The following is a 22,710-nucleotide window of genomic DNA, read 5'->3' on the forward strand; positions in this document are numbered from 1 at the left end:
GCCATCCAATGTGCATGAATCAAAATGATGCTCATTTTTTGTCAGATCAACAAAAAATGTATTTTTTGGTGTGCTGCAGAATTTTAATTAATTTGTGTCGTGAGACGAAAGATTGAAAATCACTAGTTTAGTGCTTAAGAGCTTAACTCTTGGAAGCAAAGTGATCTGGGTTCTAATGCTAGTTCTGCCACAGAGGGCCATGTGATCATGGAAAAGTAACTATTCTGAACCTGTTTTTCCAAACTCTAAAATGAGTGCTAGTAAATGAAACCACTTCATAATGTGAAGATTAAGTGAAATGATCCACATAAAACACTTAGTATGTATAAAACATGATACTCAATAAATGTTAGTACTAGGCTTTACTAAACTTGTCATTCTCATGTCTGACACCTGACATTCAGCTCTTTGATTCTATTTGCAGGAGACAAGTCTCCTTAATGCTCCATTTTCTCTCTTCAAGCAATCAGTGACTTTCAGCATGAATTCCATAATTCTTATATTTTCATTTTTTTCCACCGAATCTTACCCAAGTCAGTACATCCCCTTCTACCTGTGTATCACCCTGGTTCACCAAAGTGAACTCACAACTGAACAGCCACCATATGCCAGAGACTTACCAATAGTTAACCACTATCAGTGAGGGGATCCTCATTGCCTCAGTCAGTGGCCAATTCCACAATTTATTCTTAGTCACCCTCCCAGAAGAGCACACAGCACCAAATGTCCTCTAAAGCAGAACCTGAGACAGGGACTCAGAGACACATGATTGGCTGAGGGTATACTCTTCAGGAAGAATCTTTACGAGAATGAATTATAACAGATCAAGAAAGCAAGAACCTAGGATGGATGTAGTTTCTAGGTGTAGCTTTAGCCTGATCCACAAAGGATGGGTTGGGGAGCATAAGCTACATTAGTTTACCTCTGCTGTGAGCAAGTGAATCAACCTTTTGTACCCCAAGGTCAATCAGTCACTGGCTAAAGTGGAGAGGGCTGGTAACTCCTAGGTGTGGCAGCTCCCACCATCTGAGAACAAGTTTTCAGAGCCTGGAGAAGGGAAGAGCTGTGAGCACTTAGCAGTCAAAACTCTGAGCAGCTTAGGGAATGGATCCATCAGCTTGGCCAAGGGGATCTGGACAGGACACCGGTGTACAACACAAACAGTCAACAAGTTTTTACTGGGTGTTTATTATACGCTAGGCAGTCAGCAGAAGCAAGACTTCAGCAGCACCCAAAAGCTCATTCTCTTGCTCTAGCAAACAGACTCAGGTTAACCCTTTTTTCCATACCATCTTCTTTCTCCCATAACTCTTACCCAGCCCTTCCCATTAGGCAGGCCTAACCAGACCATGACCTCCCTGCTCTTAATTACTTTCTTTCAAATCTGTAATGTAAATTGAAAATCCTTCTACATGCCATTAACCTATCGGATCTACCTCCAGAACTGGGAATTAGTGCACATACTGCTTGAACCATGATTCTTAATTTAAGTTGGTCTAATTCCTTCTATGGATGTAGCCACCCTCATTCTTGTGGGTAACAGAAGAAAAAACAAGAGTTTTGGCCTGTCTTCTCTATTCCCCTAAGGCTCACTCCCCTCTCCTTGAAATGTGACTAGCCAACAGTTTCTCCTAGATTGACAAACTTAACTCCTCTTTCTGATAGCTAACCTGATGTTAGTAGAATTTTCTTTTTAAGTGTTTCATGGAGTTGTCAATTGAATAGGGCAGTAAGGAATACATACCATTCAGCCTCTGAACACCAATTTTGCCAAAATATAAATACCTTAAGTCAATTTTCTTCAATACTTTAATACTTACGATGAGAACAATGATTGGAACCTTCTACTGAGTAGGATAATCATTTCTAGGAAAGGTTCATTGCTGAGGTATCAAAAGGGGTATCATGCTGAAGAGTTTTTTACCTGTGCTCTTCCCTGAATAGATAAGCTATCAAACAAAGCAGAAACTACAAATAAAGCTTATTTCTATTGTACTCATGAGGATTTTTCCAGTGTCAGTGTTCTAAGACTCAAAAGAATAAGTGCCATCTGAAGGCTTTCCTTCACCCACCATATCCACGGGCTCATTCATCTACATTCTCAAGCATGAAGATGCTAATGAAAGTATTTCTCCTTGGTAAAAGCAAACAAATTACCTATTTAGTGTTCTCCAGTGGTCCTAAGTTCTAACTGAAGGATTTCAACGTATCTGTAGGTTTGATGGTTAAGCTAGAGAAATTGAAGTTGTTACTATATTCAATATTGGAGTAAGGTTTCTCTTCAGAAAGTCTTCTCTAAATTGAACAAGAGCTGTGCTACAACACAAATATCTATACACTTAAGGTATTTAAGGAATCTGTCCTCTCATGACTTCTCATATGTTTAAAGAGGCTACAACTCCAGCTGAAACTCATTCCACATTCTTTGCATTGAAAGGGTTTCTCACCAGTATGAATTCTCTGATGTTGGTTAAGATGTGACTTCAGAGTGAAGCCTCTGCCACATTCATTACATTGATGGGATTTCATGTTGGAATAGGCTTTTTGATGTTGTTTTATGTGGGAACATTGGCCGTTTTCTCTACATATACCACATTTATAGGCTTTCTCTGCAGTATGAGTTCTGTAATGCTGAATAAGATCAGAACTATAATTAAAGGCTTTGCTACATATATCACACTTGTAAGGCTGCTCTTGTAATTCAATCTTCTTATCTTCAATCACTGTCAAGTTCCAACTATAGGCTTCCTCACAAATGCCATTTTTTTCATTTGTCTGACCCACGTGGAGTACCTGATGTTCAATGAGGCTAACATACTGAAAAAAGATTTCTCCACACTCATGACACTGATGGGATTTCTCTCTAGAGTGAAGTCTAAGATGCCCAGCAAGGTGTGAACGCCTCCCAAAGCCTTTCCCACACTCATTACACTTGAATGGTCTCTCCCCACTGTGCACACTCTGATGCTGAACAAGATGGGACCTCACTCTAAACGCTTTCCCACATAAATGACAGGTATAGGGTTTTTCACCAGTGTGGACTCGCTGATGTTGAGTTAAGTGCACACGTTGATTATAGCTTTTCCCACAGTCGTCACACCTAAATGGTTTCTCCCCAGTGTGTATTCGCTGATGTTGAATGAGATGAGCACTCTGAATAAAACTTTTTCCACATTCATTACACTTATGTGGTCTCTCTCCTGTAGAGGACTTTTTGTGGACATATGTGACTTCATTGAAATTTATCCTCTTTGAAGACGGTTGTCCTAGTATCTCTTTCATGGGAAGTCCCTGCTTTCTATCCAACTTGTCTTCTCCAAAATCCTGAACTTGAGAAACATTTTTTTTGATTCTTCCAGATAGTTCCATGTCTGCTTCTGAGAATTCTGAAGTTTTCTTAATATTTAACTTTGTATTCTTACTTCTTTTGTCACTGCCTGAAAAAATAAAGAGGAAATGCAAGTATTTTTTACAGAAGAAACATAAGCTGTCAGAAAAAAGAGGATAATCAAATGAAAATATGATGTAATAGGAGTTACAAAGAGGGAAGCATGTATGTACTTGATACCAATAGGAATGAAAAGACCTTTTGGTATTTGCTGAGTGAAAAGAATAAGAAGAAGAAGAGGATTACTTAGAAGGGTGCCAAGAATAATTGTTAGGTAATCAGAGAGATCAGCAAAATATTTTTATTATATGGAAAGAAGAAACAGGAATTCTGAAATGAGAGAAGCAGAAAATGTGGAAGGGGTAATGACCCCAACATGACGTAGGCAGACAGCATGAGATACAATAAAATTATACAATTAGATGGTGAGAACTGACAAGAACTGGAAGAATGGAAAGCAAAGGATTATGCAGGGAATATGGAGCTGGAAGAATACCTAACTAGGAGCCAAGAAAAAAAAAGAAATGAGCCAGTATAAAATACTGTCAAGAGGGCAGGTGATATATCAATCTCTGCTCTCTTCAGCCTTAGCTGACACTCTAGCTTCAGTTTCCCTCTGCCCCAAAGCACTTGATACATCTCCTTTGGAAATGTTCACCACCTTTAATGTCTGCTACTCCCACCAAACCATCAGCTCCACGAGGGCATGCATTACACTTGTTCTATAGGTGAGTATTAACTAGAAAACTAGTCATAAGGACAACTGGAGGGAAGATGTAAAAGAAAAGACACTATTTTAAAGCAACTGCTTTCCAGGACCAGAGTCCTTGGATGGATTTCTCCAATGAGACAGTCACCAAGTAGAATGGGACAGAATTAGCTGAGGAGATAGCTCAGCTCAACCCAGAACTTTCAAGACATAATGACACATAAAATTCTATTCCAGGATAAAAGAGGTGGCCATGGCTGTTACTGTGAATGACAAGTAGCTGGGCTTGGGGGCACAGAGGCGTAATTTAGAAGTAAATATTTTAGACAGTCTTAAAGTTTTCTGAAGAACATTAATAAGAGCCTTTAAGTTCACAGCAGTTTATAGTCTCATCCTTATATAATTCACTTAAACAGATATGAAAATAAGTAAACAAATAGGAAAATTACTCAACCATGTACATAACCAAATTAATTTTAAAAACAGCAAAAAATTATCTTCTGTTTACTCAATTTGTTTGAAAAATTTCTGATAACCCTGCAACTTAGTACAACTGATACTCTTATATGTGGTTAAATTGTTTAAAAAAGCAATTTAGCAATATGTATCAAGAGCCATAAAGCTGTTTTAGGCCTTTCATCCACTAATCCCACTTCTGGGCATTTATTATAAGAAAAGAATGCTAGCCCTGACTGGTATGGCTCAGTTGGTTAGCTGTTGTCCAGCAGAGCGAAAGGTGGCCCAGGAAGGTCACATGCCTCAGTTGTGGACCTGGTCCCCAGCTGTGTGAGAGGGAACTGATTGGTGTTTCTCTTTCTCCCTACCTTCTCCTCTCTCTAAAATAAATAAATAAAATCTTAAAAAAAAACCAGGGATAGAAATACACTGCATATTAATAGTTCTATTAGTTAGGATGGTAAGATTATGGATGATTTTTTTTCCTCCCAATTCCTTTCCTCCAAACTTCCTATCATTTTAAAATAAAACAAGTGCCCTGGCTGGTGTAGCTCAATGGACTGAGTGCGGGCCTGCGAACCAGAGGATCAGGGTTCAATTCCCAGTCAGGGCACATGCCTGGGTTACAGGCCAGTTCCCAACAGGGGACACACAAGAGGCAACCATACACTGATATTTCTCTCCCTCTTTCCTTCCCTTCCCCTCTAAAGATAAATAAAATGTTTTTATTAAAAATAAATAAATAAGTGAATAAAATAAGTAAAACAACTAAATTGGGAAAAGGGAAAAAAGCAAGAAAGAGAGCCCAACTCCCATTCACTACAATAGAAAGTTAATATATAATATCTAAAATTGATGAGTAAAGCAATAGCAGAATTATTTAAAATATGGAATTACCAGAAGAAAACACAGCTGAAAGCATGTACCTCTGGGGAAAGTGAAGTTGTGGAGATAGGAGAAAAGGCATAGGGTTTGACTACTAATTTGACAACTCAAGTATAAATAATAATAAAATAGACTGTCATCTTTGCTTCTTCCTACTGCTCCCATTATCACAACCCATCTATTCTAAGCTAATAATAATTTTTTGCCCCATTTGTTCTCTAACACAAACTCTTCACACATACATCTTTGGGATTTCTCTCTGAAGTGACGCTTCAGGTGCTCAATCAGGTGAGAGTGCCGACCAAAGTTTTTCCCACATTCGGTGCATCCATAGGGTTTCTCTCCGCTGTGCACACTGTGATGCTGGACAAGGTGGGAGCTCACACGAAAGGCTTTTCCGCACACCTGACACTTATAGGGTTTCTCACCAGTGTGGACTCGCTGATGCTGAGTAAGGTGCACACGCTGATTATAGCTTTTCCCACATTCACCACACTTAAATGGTTTTTCTCCAGTGTGGATTCGCCGATGTTGAATGAAGTTTGAAGCTTGAAGGAAAAATTTACCACAGTCATTACATTTGTGACCTCTCTCAGCATTTGTGTTTTGTTTATGGTTAATGTCTGTGATGGCACCAAGATCCCCTTTCTGGGAACGGTTGTGCCTTGACTTTCCCACACTGGGGTTTACCTGCCACCTTTCTACCATGCAATGAAGGTCACTAACTTCTCCAAACTCTTGACTTTGGGGAGCATTTCTTTTAGTGCATCCTGAGGTCATCATCCAGTGTGATTTGGCTTCATCAGAAATCTGCTTTACTATAAGTTCCATATTGTTACTCCTGGGCTCATAATCTGAAATAATAGAAGGAAATGGAAAATTTAGCTATTTCCTGCATTAGAAGAAAAAAACTATGGGATATAGAATAATTATATGAAACCAAAGTGATCACATGACTGTATAAAAGTCATTTTAACAAAGCCATGCTCTCATGTTGGAATGAAGAATATTTAAGCAGGAAACACATTAAGGAAGAAAGAGCTGGCAAGAATGGTTCAAACAGATGAGACTAGTCATTCTATTTAATAAAACTGTTATACTCTTGGTATGTTACTCATATAGAGTAGCTGACTGTGGACACCTAGACCATATTAACTATTCTTAATCAAATCTGATATTGAGTTATACAGCTAACCCAGTCTTAACTTTCCTCTTCCTGTTTACTCACAGCTTAGGAGAAAGAGGATCTTTATAGCTTTCTATCCCCAAAGAATCTCAGTTTAATATGAGTTAGTCTAAAGGAAAAAAGGCATTCTTTCTATTCTTAGAGAAAACCTACTACTGTCAAGAGCTAGATTAGCAACACTCAATAATCATTAGTGAGCCCTAGCTGGTGTAGCTCAGTGGATTGAGCACGGGCTGCGAACCAAATGGTCGCAGGTTTGATTCCCAGTCAGGGCACATGCCTGGGTTGTGGGCCAGGTCCCTAGTGGGGGCCACATGAGAGGCAACCACACATTGATGTTTCTCTCTCTCTCTTTCTCCCTCCCTTCCCCTCTCTAAAAATAAATTTTAAAAGCTCTTTAAAAATAAAAAAAAATAGTCATTAGTGAATATACAAGTTTAAGAGACTGCAATCAGTTCCCTCTGTAACTGGATCAGCAACATATATTCTGCTCAAAAGACATTTAACACGGTTTGCAAAGACAAATCTTGAATACTTAACAAAAATAGGGAATGTTATTGTTTAAATGCCAGACAGATAGATCATGGCCTATTGAGAACCCTCTAATACAATTTTTTTGAAAAAAGTTGTTTTCAACTTTACATAATATAATAAGCGCTAACATTTGCTGAGTGTGTACTATAGACCAGGCACTATGCCTTTAAATACTTTCCAATTTTATGGCATTTAATCCTTACGAGAACCCTTTGAGGTAGATACTATTACTATCCCTTTTTGATATAGTGAGAAGTTATAATTCTTGTAGCATGAAGGCCACTTTAATTCTAATTTATCTTATAACTGTTTTTACTTAGTTCTCTTCCTAAAAAAATTTTAACAAGAAACTGGTAATCGTTATCACCTCTTGAGAGACTAGGAGACAAGATCAGGGGTAGATGACTCCATTTTCAGTTTGTACCCATTTACACTATGTGAATATGTTTTACTATGTGCATGCATGACCTTTTTAAAACCAAATTTCTCCACTGCACTCACACCTCTACTCCACCGCCTACTTGACCACCTGCTGTCTCTCAATGGGTAACTTTGTCTGCAATTTCAGGAAGGTCAAAGCTATCCAGGCAAGAACTCCTTGAACATCCTACAATCACAACTGCAAACTTGCTGGCAGTCTTATTCTTTCAGCCTCCCCTTGCCTCACAATGGAAGAGCTTTCTGCCTTCCTCATGTAACTGGGCTCTCACCATGGCATCCTATTTTCCAGGGACCTCCCTATAGCAATTATATGCTCTTCCTTGCCCCAACATTTCAAACTCACTCTATACTGTTTCTTTACCAGTAGCATTTAAGTATGATTAAATCTTCTCCCATTAAAAACAATTTTTAAAAGAACATACTAAAATAAACCACCCATCTAACCCTCTCTCTTCCTCTTTACAAAGTTATTGAAAGTTTACTTATAAGAACTTTCTCAAATTTCCCCTCATTTGCAATCTTCAATGAAAATGTCTCTTATTCCCAAATGTCCCAGCCACTCCATGGAAACAGCTCTTTCCAAGATTCATTTTTTAATCTCATTTTCAAATCTGATGAAATTTTTAAAAATCTTGACCTTTTTTGATGCTGTTAGGAACCTACAGGCTTGAAAATAATCTATTATGGTTGTCCCAGAGCAGGAGGCAGAAACCACTGAACATGTTCTTAATAGAGAAGAGTATACTGAAGTTGTAACAATGAGGTAATAAAGGGATGGATGATAAAAAAAAATCAGAAAGAATTTAAAACTGCTTGGATAAAGGTATAGAAAAGAACTGTGCCAATAACCTCAAATGCTGAAACCCATCAAATGCCTATAATAAATTGAGAAAGATAAAACAATGCTAATAGGTTCCAACTAGGCAAGTGAGGTAATTGAGTTGAATTTAAAAACAAAGAGACTTCCACCAAGATGGAGGCATAGGTGGAAACACTGTGCCTTCTCCCACAACCAAGTTTGAATACAACAAAGGTTTGGAGAACAAAGACACAGCCAAAGAACAGAAAATTGAATTGTATGGAAGTCCGACAACAACGAACTGTTCAACCTGGACGGTAAGAGGGGCGGAGCCAGCAGTGGAGCAGGGTCGGGTAAGAAAGATCCCCCAACCTAGGCCGAACCCAGTCAGGGTCTGGGGCAGAATGACCTCGGTTGCACATTCGCACACAGTGAGATGGACCACGTAGGCCCCAGAGGGCGAACCCAGTGGTGGAGGGCTGACGGCGGTGACGGTGGCACACTCCCCTGTAGTAGGACGAAATGTGAGGGCCCCGGTGACGGTGGCAGCTGCGGCACCTGTGGCAGCGGCAGGAGGCGGTAGACGGGACGCCATTGTTCCTCTTTGGCCCCGCCCCCACATACAGCGTCACAACCCAGTGACTGAGTTGCCCTGCTCTGGTGAATACCTAGGGCTCTGATCCTGCTACATAACAGGCACGAACAGCCCAAAAGATGGCGCAAGAAGAACTCAAAGTCCCAGAGCCTATAACTCTAAGCGACCAAGAGATTGCCAGCCTCTCAGATGCACAGTTCAAGACACTGTTTATCAGGATGCTCACAGAACTGGTTGATTATAGTCACAAATTAGAGGAACATATGAAGGCTAAACTAATTGAAATGAAGGGAGATGTCCAGGAAACCAATAGTGATGGAAAGGAAACTGGGACTCAAATCAATGGAATGGACCAGAAGGAAGAACAAAACATCCAACCAGAAAGGAATGAAGAAATGAGAATTCAAAAAAATGAGGAGAGGCTTAGGAACCTCCAGGACATCTTTAAACGTTCCAACATCCGGATTATAGGGGTACCAGAAGGGGGAAAGAAACAGCCACGAGTGGAAAACTTATTTGAACAAATAATAAAGGAGAACTTCCCCAGTCTGGCAAAGGAAATAGACTTCCAGGAAATCCAGGAAGCTCAGAGAGTCCCAAAGAAGTTGGACCCAAGAAGGAACACACCAAGGCACATCATAATTACATTAGCCAAGACTAAAATGAAGGAGAGAATCCTAGAAGCAGCAAGAGATAAGGGGACAGTCACCTACAAAGGAGTACCCATCAGACTGTCAGCGGATTTCTCAAAAGAGACCTTACAGGCAAGAAGGGGCTGGAAAGAAGTATTCCAAGTCATGAAATCCAAAGACCTACAGCCAAGATTGCTTTATCCAGCAAAACTTTCATTTAGAATGGAAGGACAGATAAAGTGCTTCTCAGATAAGGTCAAGTTCAAGGAGTTCATCATCACCAAGCCCTTATTATATGAAATGCTAAAGGGACTTATATAAGAAAAAGAAGATGAAAAATATGAACAGTGAAAGGATAGCAAACTCACAGTTATTAACAACCACACCTAAAGCAAAAGCAAACCAAGAGGACAGCTAGATCAGGAGTGGAACCATAGAAATGAAGAACACATGGAGGGTTAGCAACAGGGGAGTGGGAGGAGGAGAAGTGGGGAGAAGGTACAGAAAATAGCATAGACGGTAGGTAGAAAATAGACAGGGGGGAGGGCGAGAATAGTGGGGGAAATATAGAATCTAAAGAACCTGAGACACGTGGTTATAAACTAAGGGGGGGAGAATGGTGGGGGAGGGAGTGTGTGGGTGGAGGGGAATGAAGGGGGGAATAGAACAACTGTAATGGTACAATCAATAAAATATATTAAAAAATTAAAAAATTAAAAAATTAAAACAAAGAGAAATTTTTAAATTTCATTAAACATAATACACCACATAAATAATTCCTTGAGAGGAAAGGTCACTAGATCTCCACAGATAAACAAAAAGGGGGTACGTACAAATAAATCAGTGAAAAGGAAATAAAAATATATATAACAATAATAATAAAAGAAATGGAAACTTTATAAGAGCAGGAATCAGGCCCTGGCTGGTATAGCTCAGCGGATTAAGCCAGGGCCTACGAACCAAAGAATCGTGGATCGATTCCCAGTCAGGGCACATGCCTGGGTTGCAGGCCAGTTCCCGGCAGGGGATGCACAAGAGGCAACCATACATTGATATTTCTGTCCCTCTCTCCTTCCCTTCTCCTCTAAAGATAAATAATAAAATCTTTTAAAAATTATATTTAAAAAAAGAGCAGGAGTCAGTTCTACACTTTTAAATAAAAGCCTGTGAATGGACAAAATCCCTTCGACTCATATGATACTTTTCAAAAGAAATCTAGCATTACCTACATATTTCACCTAAAGTCTACCAGTGTGCCTGATATATAGTTCTTCTAAAAAAATTCATTCTAAAGAAACTAAAATCTACAAGCTCCAAAATGTTTGCCACAGTGCTGAAAGTTTCATAACTGTTCCAGGCATCAGAATCAAATACTAGTTTCCAGGATCATAACTTAGTTGGAAATAGCTGCAAAATCTCATATGGGGTGCAAAATTCAAGAGATATAATGAAAAAACAACAAAAAAGAAAAAAATAAATGAATAAAAAAGATTAAAAAAAGAAGGGATATGACAAATAAAATGTAGATGCCAACAGGGCAAACATCATAAAATGGGTACCAGTGATCTGAGAATGGTGACAGAGTGAACTACCTACCTACCCATACATTAAAAAGAAAAGAATGACTGCCATTGAGATATTGTAATAACTACTAAGATAAAGTTATTTTAGCAAAGTTTGAGATACTTTCACAAATGAGAATTAATCAGTGAAGAATTGTTCAATCAGTCAATGAATAGAATACAGGAACTACTGTAAATTTGTTAAATCCAAACCTGTCAATTTTAAGCTCTTTCATTTTAAAGCAGTAAAAGATAATATTTGCAAATACTACCCCCCAAACATTAAGTCTTCAGTCATACCCTTATTATGATGGAAATAACCAGAATAACCTAAATAAGGTGGGGGAAAGGGTTGATTTACTCTTTCATGGAAAAAAGTAAGCTAAGTCACAGCAATTAAAACATACATGCTTTTTTTGCCCTGGCTGGTGTAGCTCAGTGGATTGAGTGTGGGCCTGCGAACCACACAATCGCGGTTCGATTCATAGTCAGGGCACATGCCTAGGTTGCAGGCCAGTTCCCAGCTCCTGGTGGGGGACGCACGAGAGGCAATCATACATTGATATTTCTCTCTCTGTCTCTCTCTCTCTCCTTCCCTTCCCCTCTAAGATAAATAAATAAAAATCTTTAAAAAAGAAACAAAAAAAACATACATGCTTTTATAAGATGTACTAGAAATATTCTTTGTAAGATAAAATTAAGATGTCCTAATCCATGCAGACACAATAAATCTTACCCATGGAAGTAATACTCTCATAATTCTCCTTCCTGCTATCCCTATAGAGAGACTTCTGGGACTGGTCCAAATGTCCCCATTCCTCCAGGATGAAGGAAACAGCCACATCAGCCACATCTTCAATTTTCACCAACTTCTGAAACATGAGATCTCCACTAAATTCCCATTCCCTGTGTTCAAATTTGGAGTGACGGGAAGAACTTCACTCATTACAGAAAGAAACAGAATGAGAGACTATGCTTCAAAGAGGATTGGGGAGTACTGGGCAGAACAGAAAAAGACATTCAAGTATAAACCCAAGGTGGGTCTGGTCTCTAGTTAAAGAGACCGAACTCCTGATAAAAATTCAGGATTAAGGTAGCTACTTCTCCAAGCATAGACATGGGTCCTCATTGCAGGCATAGTGACGCCAGCTCACCTGGGACCCAGCTGAGACAAGTGAGGCTGTCAGCTCCTGGCTGTCCTGGGAAGAAACTTGGAAAGCAGAAAGGGCTGAGGGGGTAGAAAAAGAGAAGTGTCAGTGACAATGTCTTTGCCCAGTTCCTACTGCCACCATATTTCACTTTTGATCAAGAATCTATAAAGGTGCCCTGCCACACCAAGGCCAAATTCTTCTGCTTGGCTCTTAAGACCCTCAACATTCCGGCACCTCCTACATCTACTCTATAAACACCCTTGCACCCAAAAGACTAGACTCCCTGCTTTGGTCAAGCTAATCTTCGCTGAACTCAGATTGTGCCATTCCCCTATAAAGATGCACTCTGCTCTGCCAAGATCAAATCTAACTATCTCGAAGAATAACCAAAGTCCCATAGCTTCCATGGAACTGAAGCACTGCCTAGAGCCCAGGGCTTCTCCAGCTTTGATGTGCAAATGAATCACCTGGGGATCCTGGTATAGGGCAGATTCTGGCTTAGTAGGTCTCGGGTAGCCCCCAATTCTGCCTAACAAGCTCCCAAGTGATGCTGGTGCTGCCACTCCTTGGACCACACTTTGATTAGCAAGGCCTTAGTCCACATGCTCTCCCTGTAAGAAGTTACTATAGTTGGTTTATAGTCAGCCAGTTAGTATTTTTTGTCTACTCAGTATTAAGAATAGACAGATAAAATAATTTTTGCCTCCCAAAATTCCAATCACTTCCATGGAGAACAGACATATTCGCCTTACTTACTTCCAGAATAAGGTAAATTACAAATACTACACTTGAAGTTCACCCTGTAGGAACACAGAAGCAGGGGCACCTACAGAGTGGAGAGTGGAAGGTGGAGCACCAGTAAAGCCTTTCCACAGGAAGTAGGGGGTCAGTGGGGCAACGATAAGGGTGCTTTGCAGGTGGAATGAATCAGACGGCAATGCCTGGAGGGTCTGATCTCCAGACGCTGGTGACTATCTGACCCTCTGCTTGTTTTTTTCAAGACTCCTGGTGCATCCACATCTCACTGTCAATGTGGGCCCCAACTTGAACAAATAATTAAACAGTTTAGACTTTGCTGTGGTTTCCTCAGTCCTAGAGATTATTGTGTAAATATAGCTTGATTTTGTCCAAGAACTAGGAAGTAATGAGCAATGACACAAAAAGGAGATGATGGTTGTGAATGAAAGACAAAACCAGACAGCGTCTGAAATGAGGAGTATGGCTAAAGTGTCAAAAGAGGACTTGAAGAAAGGAATAAATGGAGAACACTCAAACAGTAATTTTGAGTATTGGAATTATTATAATAATTCTACTTTATTTTTAAAGTTCCTGTGAAACCCACTGTTTCTTTAGCTTTTGCTCCTCTCAAACTCAAACTAGTCCCAGGGGCAGAAAACCAGCCTTCAGTGCTATCAAAGGCGTGAGGAATACAGTCTCCCCAGCATTTAGGGAAAAAATAAAAACACCAAAAAACCCCACAAAACACAAGTTTGTTGGAATGAAGAAACTAACTAAGGTCTGACTAACAGGGTAGAGAAGAGAAGCAGCAATCAGGAAGAGAAGAGTAGCCTGATCTGATGAGACCCCGCAAGTAGAGGGAAGATGACATGACTGAAGGACAGGATTCTGTATTCAGGGAGGGGGGCCTGGTGGTAAAGCAAAGGCAGGAGAGTTCAGAAGGGGGTCAAAAGCACAGATTCAGAGGGTTAAAATCCCAGCTCTGTCACTTAATGGCCTTGTGACCTTGAACAAATTACTTAACCCTTTTAGGCCTTAGCTTCTTAATTTCTAATATGAGGATAACAGCAATACTTACTCATTCCACTGGGTTAGGGTGAGCGTTAACTCTTGGTATACCAACTAGGCCTACTAGACACAATTTTGAGTTTCCATTTTGAACAGTTTTAACTACTTTTTTAAAAAATATTTTGTGTATTTGTTTTTAGAGAGAGGGGAAGGGAAGGAGACAGAGTGGAAGAGAAACATCAATGTGTGGTTGCCTCTCATGCGTCCTGACTGGGAATCGAACCGACCACCCTTTGCTTATCAGGCCCACACTCAATCCACTGAGCTACACCAGCCAGGGCTGAATAGTTTTAACTACTTTTAAACACTAGAATTACAGGACTTTTACTCCTTTAGAGGTTTTCTAAAGAACAAAAATAAAATTCATTTTAGTATTTTTAAAAATAGAATAAAACTCATTCTATCATGTAATTTCTATCTGGATCCACTGAACCCTTTTATAAATTTAGGATACATTTTGGGAGCTGAGTGATCTTATTTCTTCTGTATCATGAAACATTTGTCTATTTCATCATCTTGGGAATTATTTCACTTTTACTAATCATTATTCATTAATTATTCCCAATGAGAACATAAAAGACAAAAAAGTAAGAAATGAGAGAATAAAGAAAATATTTAGGATCACGCAATAGTGAAATACATCACCATTCTTCATTATTCCCAAAGTATTAAATGCATTACGCAGAGTTTGCATCATCTTCAAGAAGGTATAAGACTACTGACACCTGCTGTTGGCTTTCACTAAGCATAGTTGAGAATTCAAAATTTTTCACTTTCCACCCATATTGGCAAAGAGAAAAAACTGCAGTAGACATTTCATTACTATTAAATGAATGAGACGATGAAGAGTGACAGAGAGTAGTTTGTGCTCTAATGATGATAAAACTGAAAGTATGAGGGAAACCTGAGATAATGATAATACAAATGATAATATCCTAGATGAATTTTCTCAAATAATAAACAATATTATTTTTAATTTCATATAGGGAATATGACCATCTCATCCAGTGAGTCATTCAAGAGGAAGGACTTCACGCAATATTATGCAGTAAGATTCTGGACCATCCTATTTGCTAAAGCAAGAGTATTCATTTTGCTAGAGACAGTATTATGTGATTGTTTTTCTCATTTTCAGTGGCTTTTATTATCAAAATATACTTGACACAAAGAAATTTTACTAAAATTTATTTGAAAATTGTTTTATCTTTTGATTCTTCTGTGTAAGTCATACAGTCATTTTCATAAAATGTCATGTTAAGTCATATTCATAAAATAACTTAACTATAAAAAAATAAAAAAGACCTATTACCCCAGATGGTAACAGTAAGGACTATTTTTCCTGTATAGTGAAGGTTAAATGAATTCCTACAAATAAAGTTTAAACAGGTCCTGACACGTAGTAAGCACTACAGAAATCATAGTTGCTGCTGCTACTTTTATTATTTTTTCCACAGTGAAAGGAAAGCAGGAAAACACTAGAGCCATGGGACATGTCTAGTAAAAGACCTGACCACTAAGGGGAACCTAGAAGAAAAGTCTGGGGCCAAACAGGAAATACAGGTTCACAATTTCTAATCCGTAATTCTGAAATCCCAAAATGCTAAATACTGAGGGGGGGGGGTTGTTTTTTAGTTTTTTCATGAAGTTAGGCATTAAACTAATTTGACAACAAAAATTGACAAAAACATATGTGAAGCTACTCAAGTTTTTATTTAATCCACTATTGTAAAAATACATACATTTCACTGCCAAAATATTAATGTGTGATTAAGGGGTACCAACTCAAATCCTGTTGATGGTATAATATATGGTATATAAATCATATTACCTTACCAAATCTGAAAATTCTGAATTCTAAAATATATCTGATAGCAAGAGTTTCTGGTTAGACATTATAAACTTGTGGACATAGATCATCATAAATAAGATACTCGATTGTTCACCTTTCTTCCTTGATATATCTAATACAGGTTAATGAAATAGACCAAGGGAGGGAAGGGGAAAAAGACAGAGAATAAATGCTCTAAAAGTCATAGTCAAGCACTACTTGAACTAAGACTTCAAGGTGAATGAGCAGTCAGAACTGAAAGCAATTAGGAACCAGAAAGCTTTTTTTACATAAGCATTAAGACCACAAACTCTATGAGGTAGAGTTGGAAAACTCTTGAAAAAAATTATGATACTTTTGTAGATCTTTTAACGATACCTATAAAGCTGTCATCACCTGCATTACAGCTTTTTAATAGAACTGTAGTATAGTTCCTAGCCATCCTATAAGCTGACCTCTCTTAATATCAAGGACTCAATTCTAAGTCCAAGACCTTCACAACCTCCAGATCCTGCCCACTGCAGAGAGGCTGCCCAGCCCAAAGTCTGTCTCTTACAGACATTGCTTACCCACATGGCCAGGGCCCCAGTCTCTAGCCGTATCTGCTCCACTGAATCACAGATCCTCACCATTTTCCTCCAGATGAGGCTTCTGTGGCTCTTGTTCAGGCTGGGGGTCCAGAGACAGGAGCTGGTGACTGAAGGACTCCTGCATAGCACCTGGTTGCACCATCTTCTGAGAAAGGCCTTCAGGGCATGCCACAATCTAACAACCACAACCACACCAATCAGTACATTACTGAAAAGGCTAGTAAAGAATCCAGTAAATTCATGTTACTCTTTCATTTATTCCTTTACCAAATATTTAATGTGCATCTATAATGAGCTAGGCACTGATTATACAGTGGCTTAATAAACATGGTTTATGTCTAGTTGAAGAAGACCCCCCTTAAACATTTTAACACAAAATACATAATTATGAACTACATTATATGTTAGAAAGGAGAAGAAAGTGACATGAGACAGATCAAATGAGACCTACTTTAGATTGGGTGGCAATCAAAGACTTTTCTGAGGAAGTGTCACTTAAGTTACACAATTACAGGATGACAGAAGCTGGCAAGGAGAAAAGTAGTAGGTGTTGCAGGAGGAGAGAACAATATAAGCAAAGACTCTTAGACAGAAAGCGGGTGTTTGGTACAGCCAAGGAATCTTAGAGAGGCCAGTGTGGGTCAAGTTTAATGAAGGGGACAGAGGTGAGAAGGGAGCTTGGAAAACTCAATTATAGGACTCAGGAAGTCACACTTGGTTTTCTAACAGACCAACACCAAGACTGGAGCTAGTTCATGTCTGGTGTCTCACAGTGCTCAATCTTTCTATTCCTGGCTCTTGCTCAACTCTAGGGTATACACAATCACTCTACCACAACCAGTCTCTAGAATCTGCCTGTTCTGGAAGGTACTAGCTAGTAATAAGATCCTGTGTTGAAAGAGAATTGCCATTCTCCTTTCCCCTCCTGTACAGTTTCAAAGCACTTTAAAAAATTTAACCCTTCTAGTAGTGGCAAAATGTGGTACAGGAGTTACATTAAGAGGCAGCTGTAAATACTCTATGTGGAAGTTTGAGCCTTGTGGACCCTGTCGAAATAAGAGTTAAGATGATGCCAACTATGTCAAAGAGCACCATGGGTACCAAAGAACCAAATGAGCCCTTGATGTCCCCCGACACTACAACAGAAAAACCAAGGAGGAAGGGTAAGGATAAAGCCTGGAAAAGGGTTTACAGAGACAAGAAATACCTGGAGATAAAGCTGAGGAAAAATGTCAAGGATACAGGAAGCAGACAGAGAGAAAGGCAAATAAAGTGTGCTGTGGAGGCTCATGGGAAATCCCCTTTCTGGGCCTTAAATCCTGACTACATTAAGAAATGATTTTTTCTCTGTGTGTGCCTTCCAAAGATAGGCTGCATGTCACACTAAGAAAGGAAAATGTGTAATACGATCTATTAAAAAAACCTTTTTGTTGCCCAGCTAGGTGGCTCAGTTGGTTGGAGCATCATCCCATACACCAAAACGTTGCGGGTTCTATCCCCAGTTGGGGCACATACCTGGGTCGCAGGTTCAATATCTGGTCAGGTGTGTGGGTGTGTGTGGGGGAGGCAATCAATGGAAGTTTCTCTCTCACATCTATGTCTCTCTCTCTCTTTCTCACTCCCTATCCCCTTCTCCTTTCCTTCTTTTCTCTCTAAAAATCAATAAACATATCCTTAGGTGAGGATTTAAACAAAAAAAATGCTATTTGTTTTAAATTATGCTTTTGAATATTACTAAAATAATAGGAAAAAGTCTGTCCATTAATGTCCCAAGTTAGGTTTTAAAAAGTAATAACTAGATGGCAACATGAACCTTTACTTCCTGTCCTGAAAGAAGCAATAGAAAAGTTTGAAAAAAATTTTAAAAAAGAAAGTAATACACAGAGCCTAGACATGATTTTATATCAAAGAGTCCATTTCCTTCTTTCCTTATTCAGAGTCCACTATTACATATTAGTTAAGCAAATAAATATTGAGCTCAGAAAAAAAAAGAAAAGTTTGAACGTTCCCATCAGCAGGACAATCATTCAGAAGAGCTGCAGGGTTTGGCTGTGGGTCAGCAGCAACTCTCTCTGCTGCCCACTTGCCTCATGGAGTGAGCGAAACCAGCTGAAAAGCCTGAGGATGTTATGGAAGGTTTAAGTACCCCTTACCTAGAGGTGAAGAATAATGAAACTGGTACCTTTCAGTGAAAGGTAATGCATTGCATTGTTCAGTGCAATGGCTCTGAACAATGAGGAAAATTCTCTAACTAGCTTCAAACTCTTATGGACCTATAATCCCATGAGTTTTGTTTCTTTGCTATAAAAGGAAAATTGAAGTTTAAGAGAGTGAGTCTAGTAATAAGAGGAAAGTAGAAGGTCGGATTATAAATGAGTAAGAAAGGACAAGATGATGTTAACAACATAGCAATGTCAATCTTCCCTAGATTAATGATTTAATGCAATTCCAACAAAAATATCAACAGGATTTTTGGGGTGGTGAAAACTAAGTAAGTAATTCTAAAGGTTATAAGGAAAAATAATGAAAAACAATTTGGAAGAAGGAAGAGTAGCTCTTTCATATACCAAAGCACTTCACAGAAATCAAATAATTAAAACACAGCTACATGAACAGACAGTGGGATCAATGAAACAAGATAAAGAGACCAAAAAAGTATCCAAATACATGCAGAAATTTGGTATGTAATAAAGATGGCATTTTAACCACAGTGAGAAAAAGTGGAGTACTAGTTGCTAGGGCAACTGGGTGATACCTGGAAAAAAATAAAGTTGTAATCATACCAAACACCCCAAACCAAAGTGCATTTCAGATGGATCAGTCATTTAAAAGTGTAAAAAAAGAAAGAAACTATGAGAAAAGTCTCTTATAATACTGTAGTGGAGAAGGTCTTTCCAAGTATGGCACAAAACCCAAATAACATAAATTAAAAGTTCTAAACTGACTTCATAAAAATTAAATACCCTGCAAAGCAAAACTCTCCATAAACAAATACAAACAGCAATGCGAAAACATAACATTTGCAATTCAACGACAGACACAGTCCTTACTTTTTCTAATAAGTAAATAATATAAACAGATAACAGAAGGGAAAAAAAAGGATATAGCCATAGCCCTTTAAAATATGTATTGTAGCCCTGGCTGGTGTGGCTCAGTGGATTGAGTGCTGGCCTGTGAACAAAAAGGTCCCTGGTTTGACCCCCCAGTCAGGGTACATGCCTGGGTTGTGGGCCAGGTCCCCATAACGGGGCATGAGAGAGGCAACCACACAGTGATATTTCTCCTCCCCTTCCCCTCTCTAAAAATAAGTTAATTAAATCTCATAAGAAAACAAAAATAAGATACGTAGTTTAGTCAAACTCAATCATGATAAGAGAAATGCATTCAAATCGCCAGAATCTCAATACTCAATCTTTCATATTTCCAATAATCAAAAAGTTGGATAACACTGTGTGATTAGATTGTAGGAAACAGACTTCTCTCATACATTGTTGTCGGGAATATAAATTAGTATAGGTTCTACAGAGGGCTGTCTATCAACAGCTGCCAAAATTACAAATGCATAGGGCCTCTGAGCCAACAATTGGACTTCCTAGCATTCATTATACAATTAATAACGTATGTAAAGGAATTAATTGTAGCAGAGTTGGTTATAGTAAAAATTCAGAACAATCTAAAGGAACAACTTAAATAACCCTCAGGGAGTTCAACATGGTATATCCATACAATGGAATATAATGCAGTTTCAGAGTGAGGTCGCTCTATTTGCCCTGACATGAAATAAATTTAAGTATAAGAAAAAAAGCAAGAGGCAGAAGTACACAATGATTTTAAAACATTTTAAGCATGTCATATACATATATGCTTATATATACAGATTATAATATACCTCTGTAAGGATATATACATGTATCATGTAAATGGTTGCCTCTGGTGGGAAATAGGCAGCTGGGGAATTAGGGGTGAGAAGGAAACTTACTTTTCATTACAACCTTATGTACCTTTTGAATTTTGTATCATGTCACTCAAAAAATAAATACAGTAATTTTAAAAACAAGTAAAATCGCAGACTGTCTTCTCCAGGTTAACACACTGGATACTGCTTCTCTTTGCTGGAGTGGCAGGAAATCTCCACAGTGCACCTAATCCCAGGAGAACAAAAGAATATGAATGAAGCACCACAGTGCTAAGGATCTCACCCCTGCTCAGCAGCTCCTTAACTCTCTTCCTCTCCTTCCTCATTGCTCTAATGTCTCCTCTTCCACTCACCTGTTGTCTGTGTTCCTCTAGTTCCCTCTGCATATTTTCTACCACAGCCACAGCCTCTTCTCCATTTTCTGGGTGACGTTCTCTCACCCAGGTCTGGAGCTCTTCAGGAAGGATGGTCAGAAACTGCTCCAAAACCAGCAGCTCTAGGATCTGCTCCTTGGTGTGCAGCTCAGGCCTCAACCACTCACAGCAGAGCACCCTGAGCTGGCTGAGTGCCTCTCGGGGTCCTGATGCCTCATGATACTGGAAGTGCTTGAAGCGCTGGTAAAAAGACTCAAACATTGACGGATTGTACTCCTGCATCCAGGTGCAGTCTTCTTCTTCCACTTTTACTATTAGAAGGTCTTCTTGCTCTTGTGAAGTCTCAGCTGGAGGGTCCAAGTCTATAACTTCCCCCGATTCTGTCATTATCATTCCAAACTCAGAGGGCTGTTTTACACTGATCAAATTTGTTCTCTGCTCTTTAAGAACTTCTGAAGGGCACTTTCATTAGTGTGCGACCTACTGACATATTGGAAATCATTATTAGCAAAGAAATGACAAAGAGGTCACTTATACTAAAGATGACCACTCAACAGAGTAATTTGCTTTAAAATATGAACTACAAGACAGCTGTTTCTCCAACCATATTAATAGAGAATATTTTCAAAACTTAAAAAATGTGAATGAGAACCATAAAAATCTGACATCAGGCCCAACCAACACAATTTTACTGATGAAGAACATTAAATTTCATGTAGTTAATATGATAAGACTTACTACCTAGTCCAGACGCAGTCGTTTCTTCTCTCTACCGTAAGTCAAACTTAAGTCAGAACAGGGGTCAAAAACAATAGAGTGGTTAAAATTGGTCCTGTCCTTCAAGCCACATGAGCCTGATAGACTAATGGGAGACTTCATTGGTCCCAAAGAGAAGCAGGGTAAGAGGTACCGATTTGGACCTGGATTACTCCGAATCGACCCAGACCGGCCCGGTCAAGGTTAGAGACAGAACCCCGTCTGGATACAAAGCCCATTCCCTTTCCTCAAAGCTCCAGCGTCAGGGAGCTCTCCTGAAAGACCAAGCTCCCGCAATAAAGACTGGGAGGACGGATTTCTTCTCACCGACAGAGAGAAAACCGAAACCGACACTTCGCAACTCTTCCTCGCCGGAAGTAAGTAAGTCCAAGCTTTCCCCGTCCAACGGGGTTGAGCCATAAATCCCACCCCCGAGAGCACTTCCGATTCCTCTCTAGGAATCCCGGAGGTCCTCGCCTCGCAGCGGGCGCGAAGTGCCCGCCCCAGGACCCACCCCCGAGGGTCCGTGGGCCAATCCGCAGGGAAATTGGGCGCCAGCCCTGGAACCCAGTCCAACGTCCTTAAACGAACCTCAGGGACTGCGTCTCTAGAGCCTTGGGGAAAACTGAGCCACTCTCCCTCTCTATCCAATCCCAAAGCCATTTAAACTGCCCGGGCCCCTCCCCTTTACTTGGAGTGCAGAGAGGGGTCGTGGCCCTAAAGGTTGCTAAGGCCGTAGCTGCTAATATTCGATTTGCATTTGAACTTGCGCTCCCCCATCCTCAACGCTCTGTGCCCCAATTCGAAGTAGGACCCGTACCTTTCTGCGAGCCCACAAGCCTCACTTCTCTAATTCTGAACCCTTCGGTTTTCTCTCGTGAATCTGACCACTCCCGGTAACCCTCTCTCCAGACACACCCACCTATTGACCGCCTTCGTCAGCTCTTAGAGTTGAAGTCTTGTCGTCGGAGCCAGTAGCTACCCGGACTGCAACTCCCAGGAAGCGCCTCGCGCGCCATGCCCGCTGACCATGCCCGCATTTCTCGTCAGCCTTGATTTTGCGGGCGTATCAGGATGCGGAGGGAGGTGTTTCCTCGCACCC

The 22,710-nt window shown here is 39.7% G+C and overlaps 1 protein-coding gene across 9 annotated transcripts; it reads right to left on the reverse strand.

Annotated features, from left to right (window-relative positions):
- Window positions 1-1,167: 1,167 nt before the first annotated feature.
- ZKSCAN5 (zinc finger with KRAB and SCAN domains 5) lies at window positions 1,168-22,663 on the reverse strand. 9 transcript variants are annotated; one of them, XM_037028142.1, is made up of 7 exons: window positions 22,531-22,663; window positions 20,832-21,332; window positions 16,602-16,737; window positions 12,342-12,415; window positions 11,924-12,059; window positions 5,681-6,292; window positions 1,168-3,437 (listed from the first exon to the last, which is right to left on the reverse strand). In XM_037028142.1, the coding sequence occupies exons 2-7, from the start codon at window positions 21,243-21,245 to the stop codon at window positions 2,332-2,334; spliced, it is 2,478 nt and encodes an 825-aa protein (XP_036884037.1). In that variant the 5' UTR covers window positions 21,246-21,332; window positions 22,531-22,663; the 3' UTR covers window positions 1,168-2,331. The 9 variants fall into 9 exon arrangements, with proteins under 9 accessions (XP_036884037.1, XP_036884046.1, XP_036884012.1 ...); XM_037028151.1 differs by having other exon boundaries at window positions 20,832-21,335; XM_037028117.1 differs by lacking the exon at window positions 22,531-22,663 and adding an exon at window positions 21,936-21,997 and having other exon boundaries at window positions 20,832-21,335.
- Between the last annotated feature and the right edge of the window lie 47 nt (window positions 22,664-22,710).

The sequence above is a fragment of the Sturnira hondurensis genome, unplaced genomic scaffold (genome assembly GCF_014824575.4).
Source record: "Sturnira hondurensis isolate 20B ecotype Veracruz unplaced genomic scaffold, ASM1482457v3 Scaffold0001509, whole genome shotgun sequence".
In the NCBI taxonomy this organism is placed as follows: Eukaryota; Metazoa; Chordata; class Mammalia; order Chiroptera; family Phyllostomidae; genus Sturnira; species Sturnira hondurensis.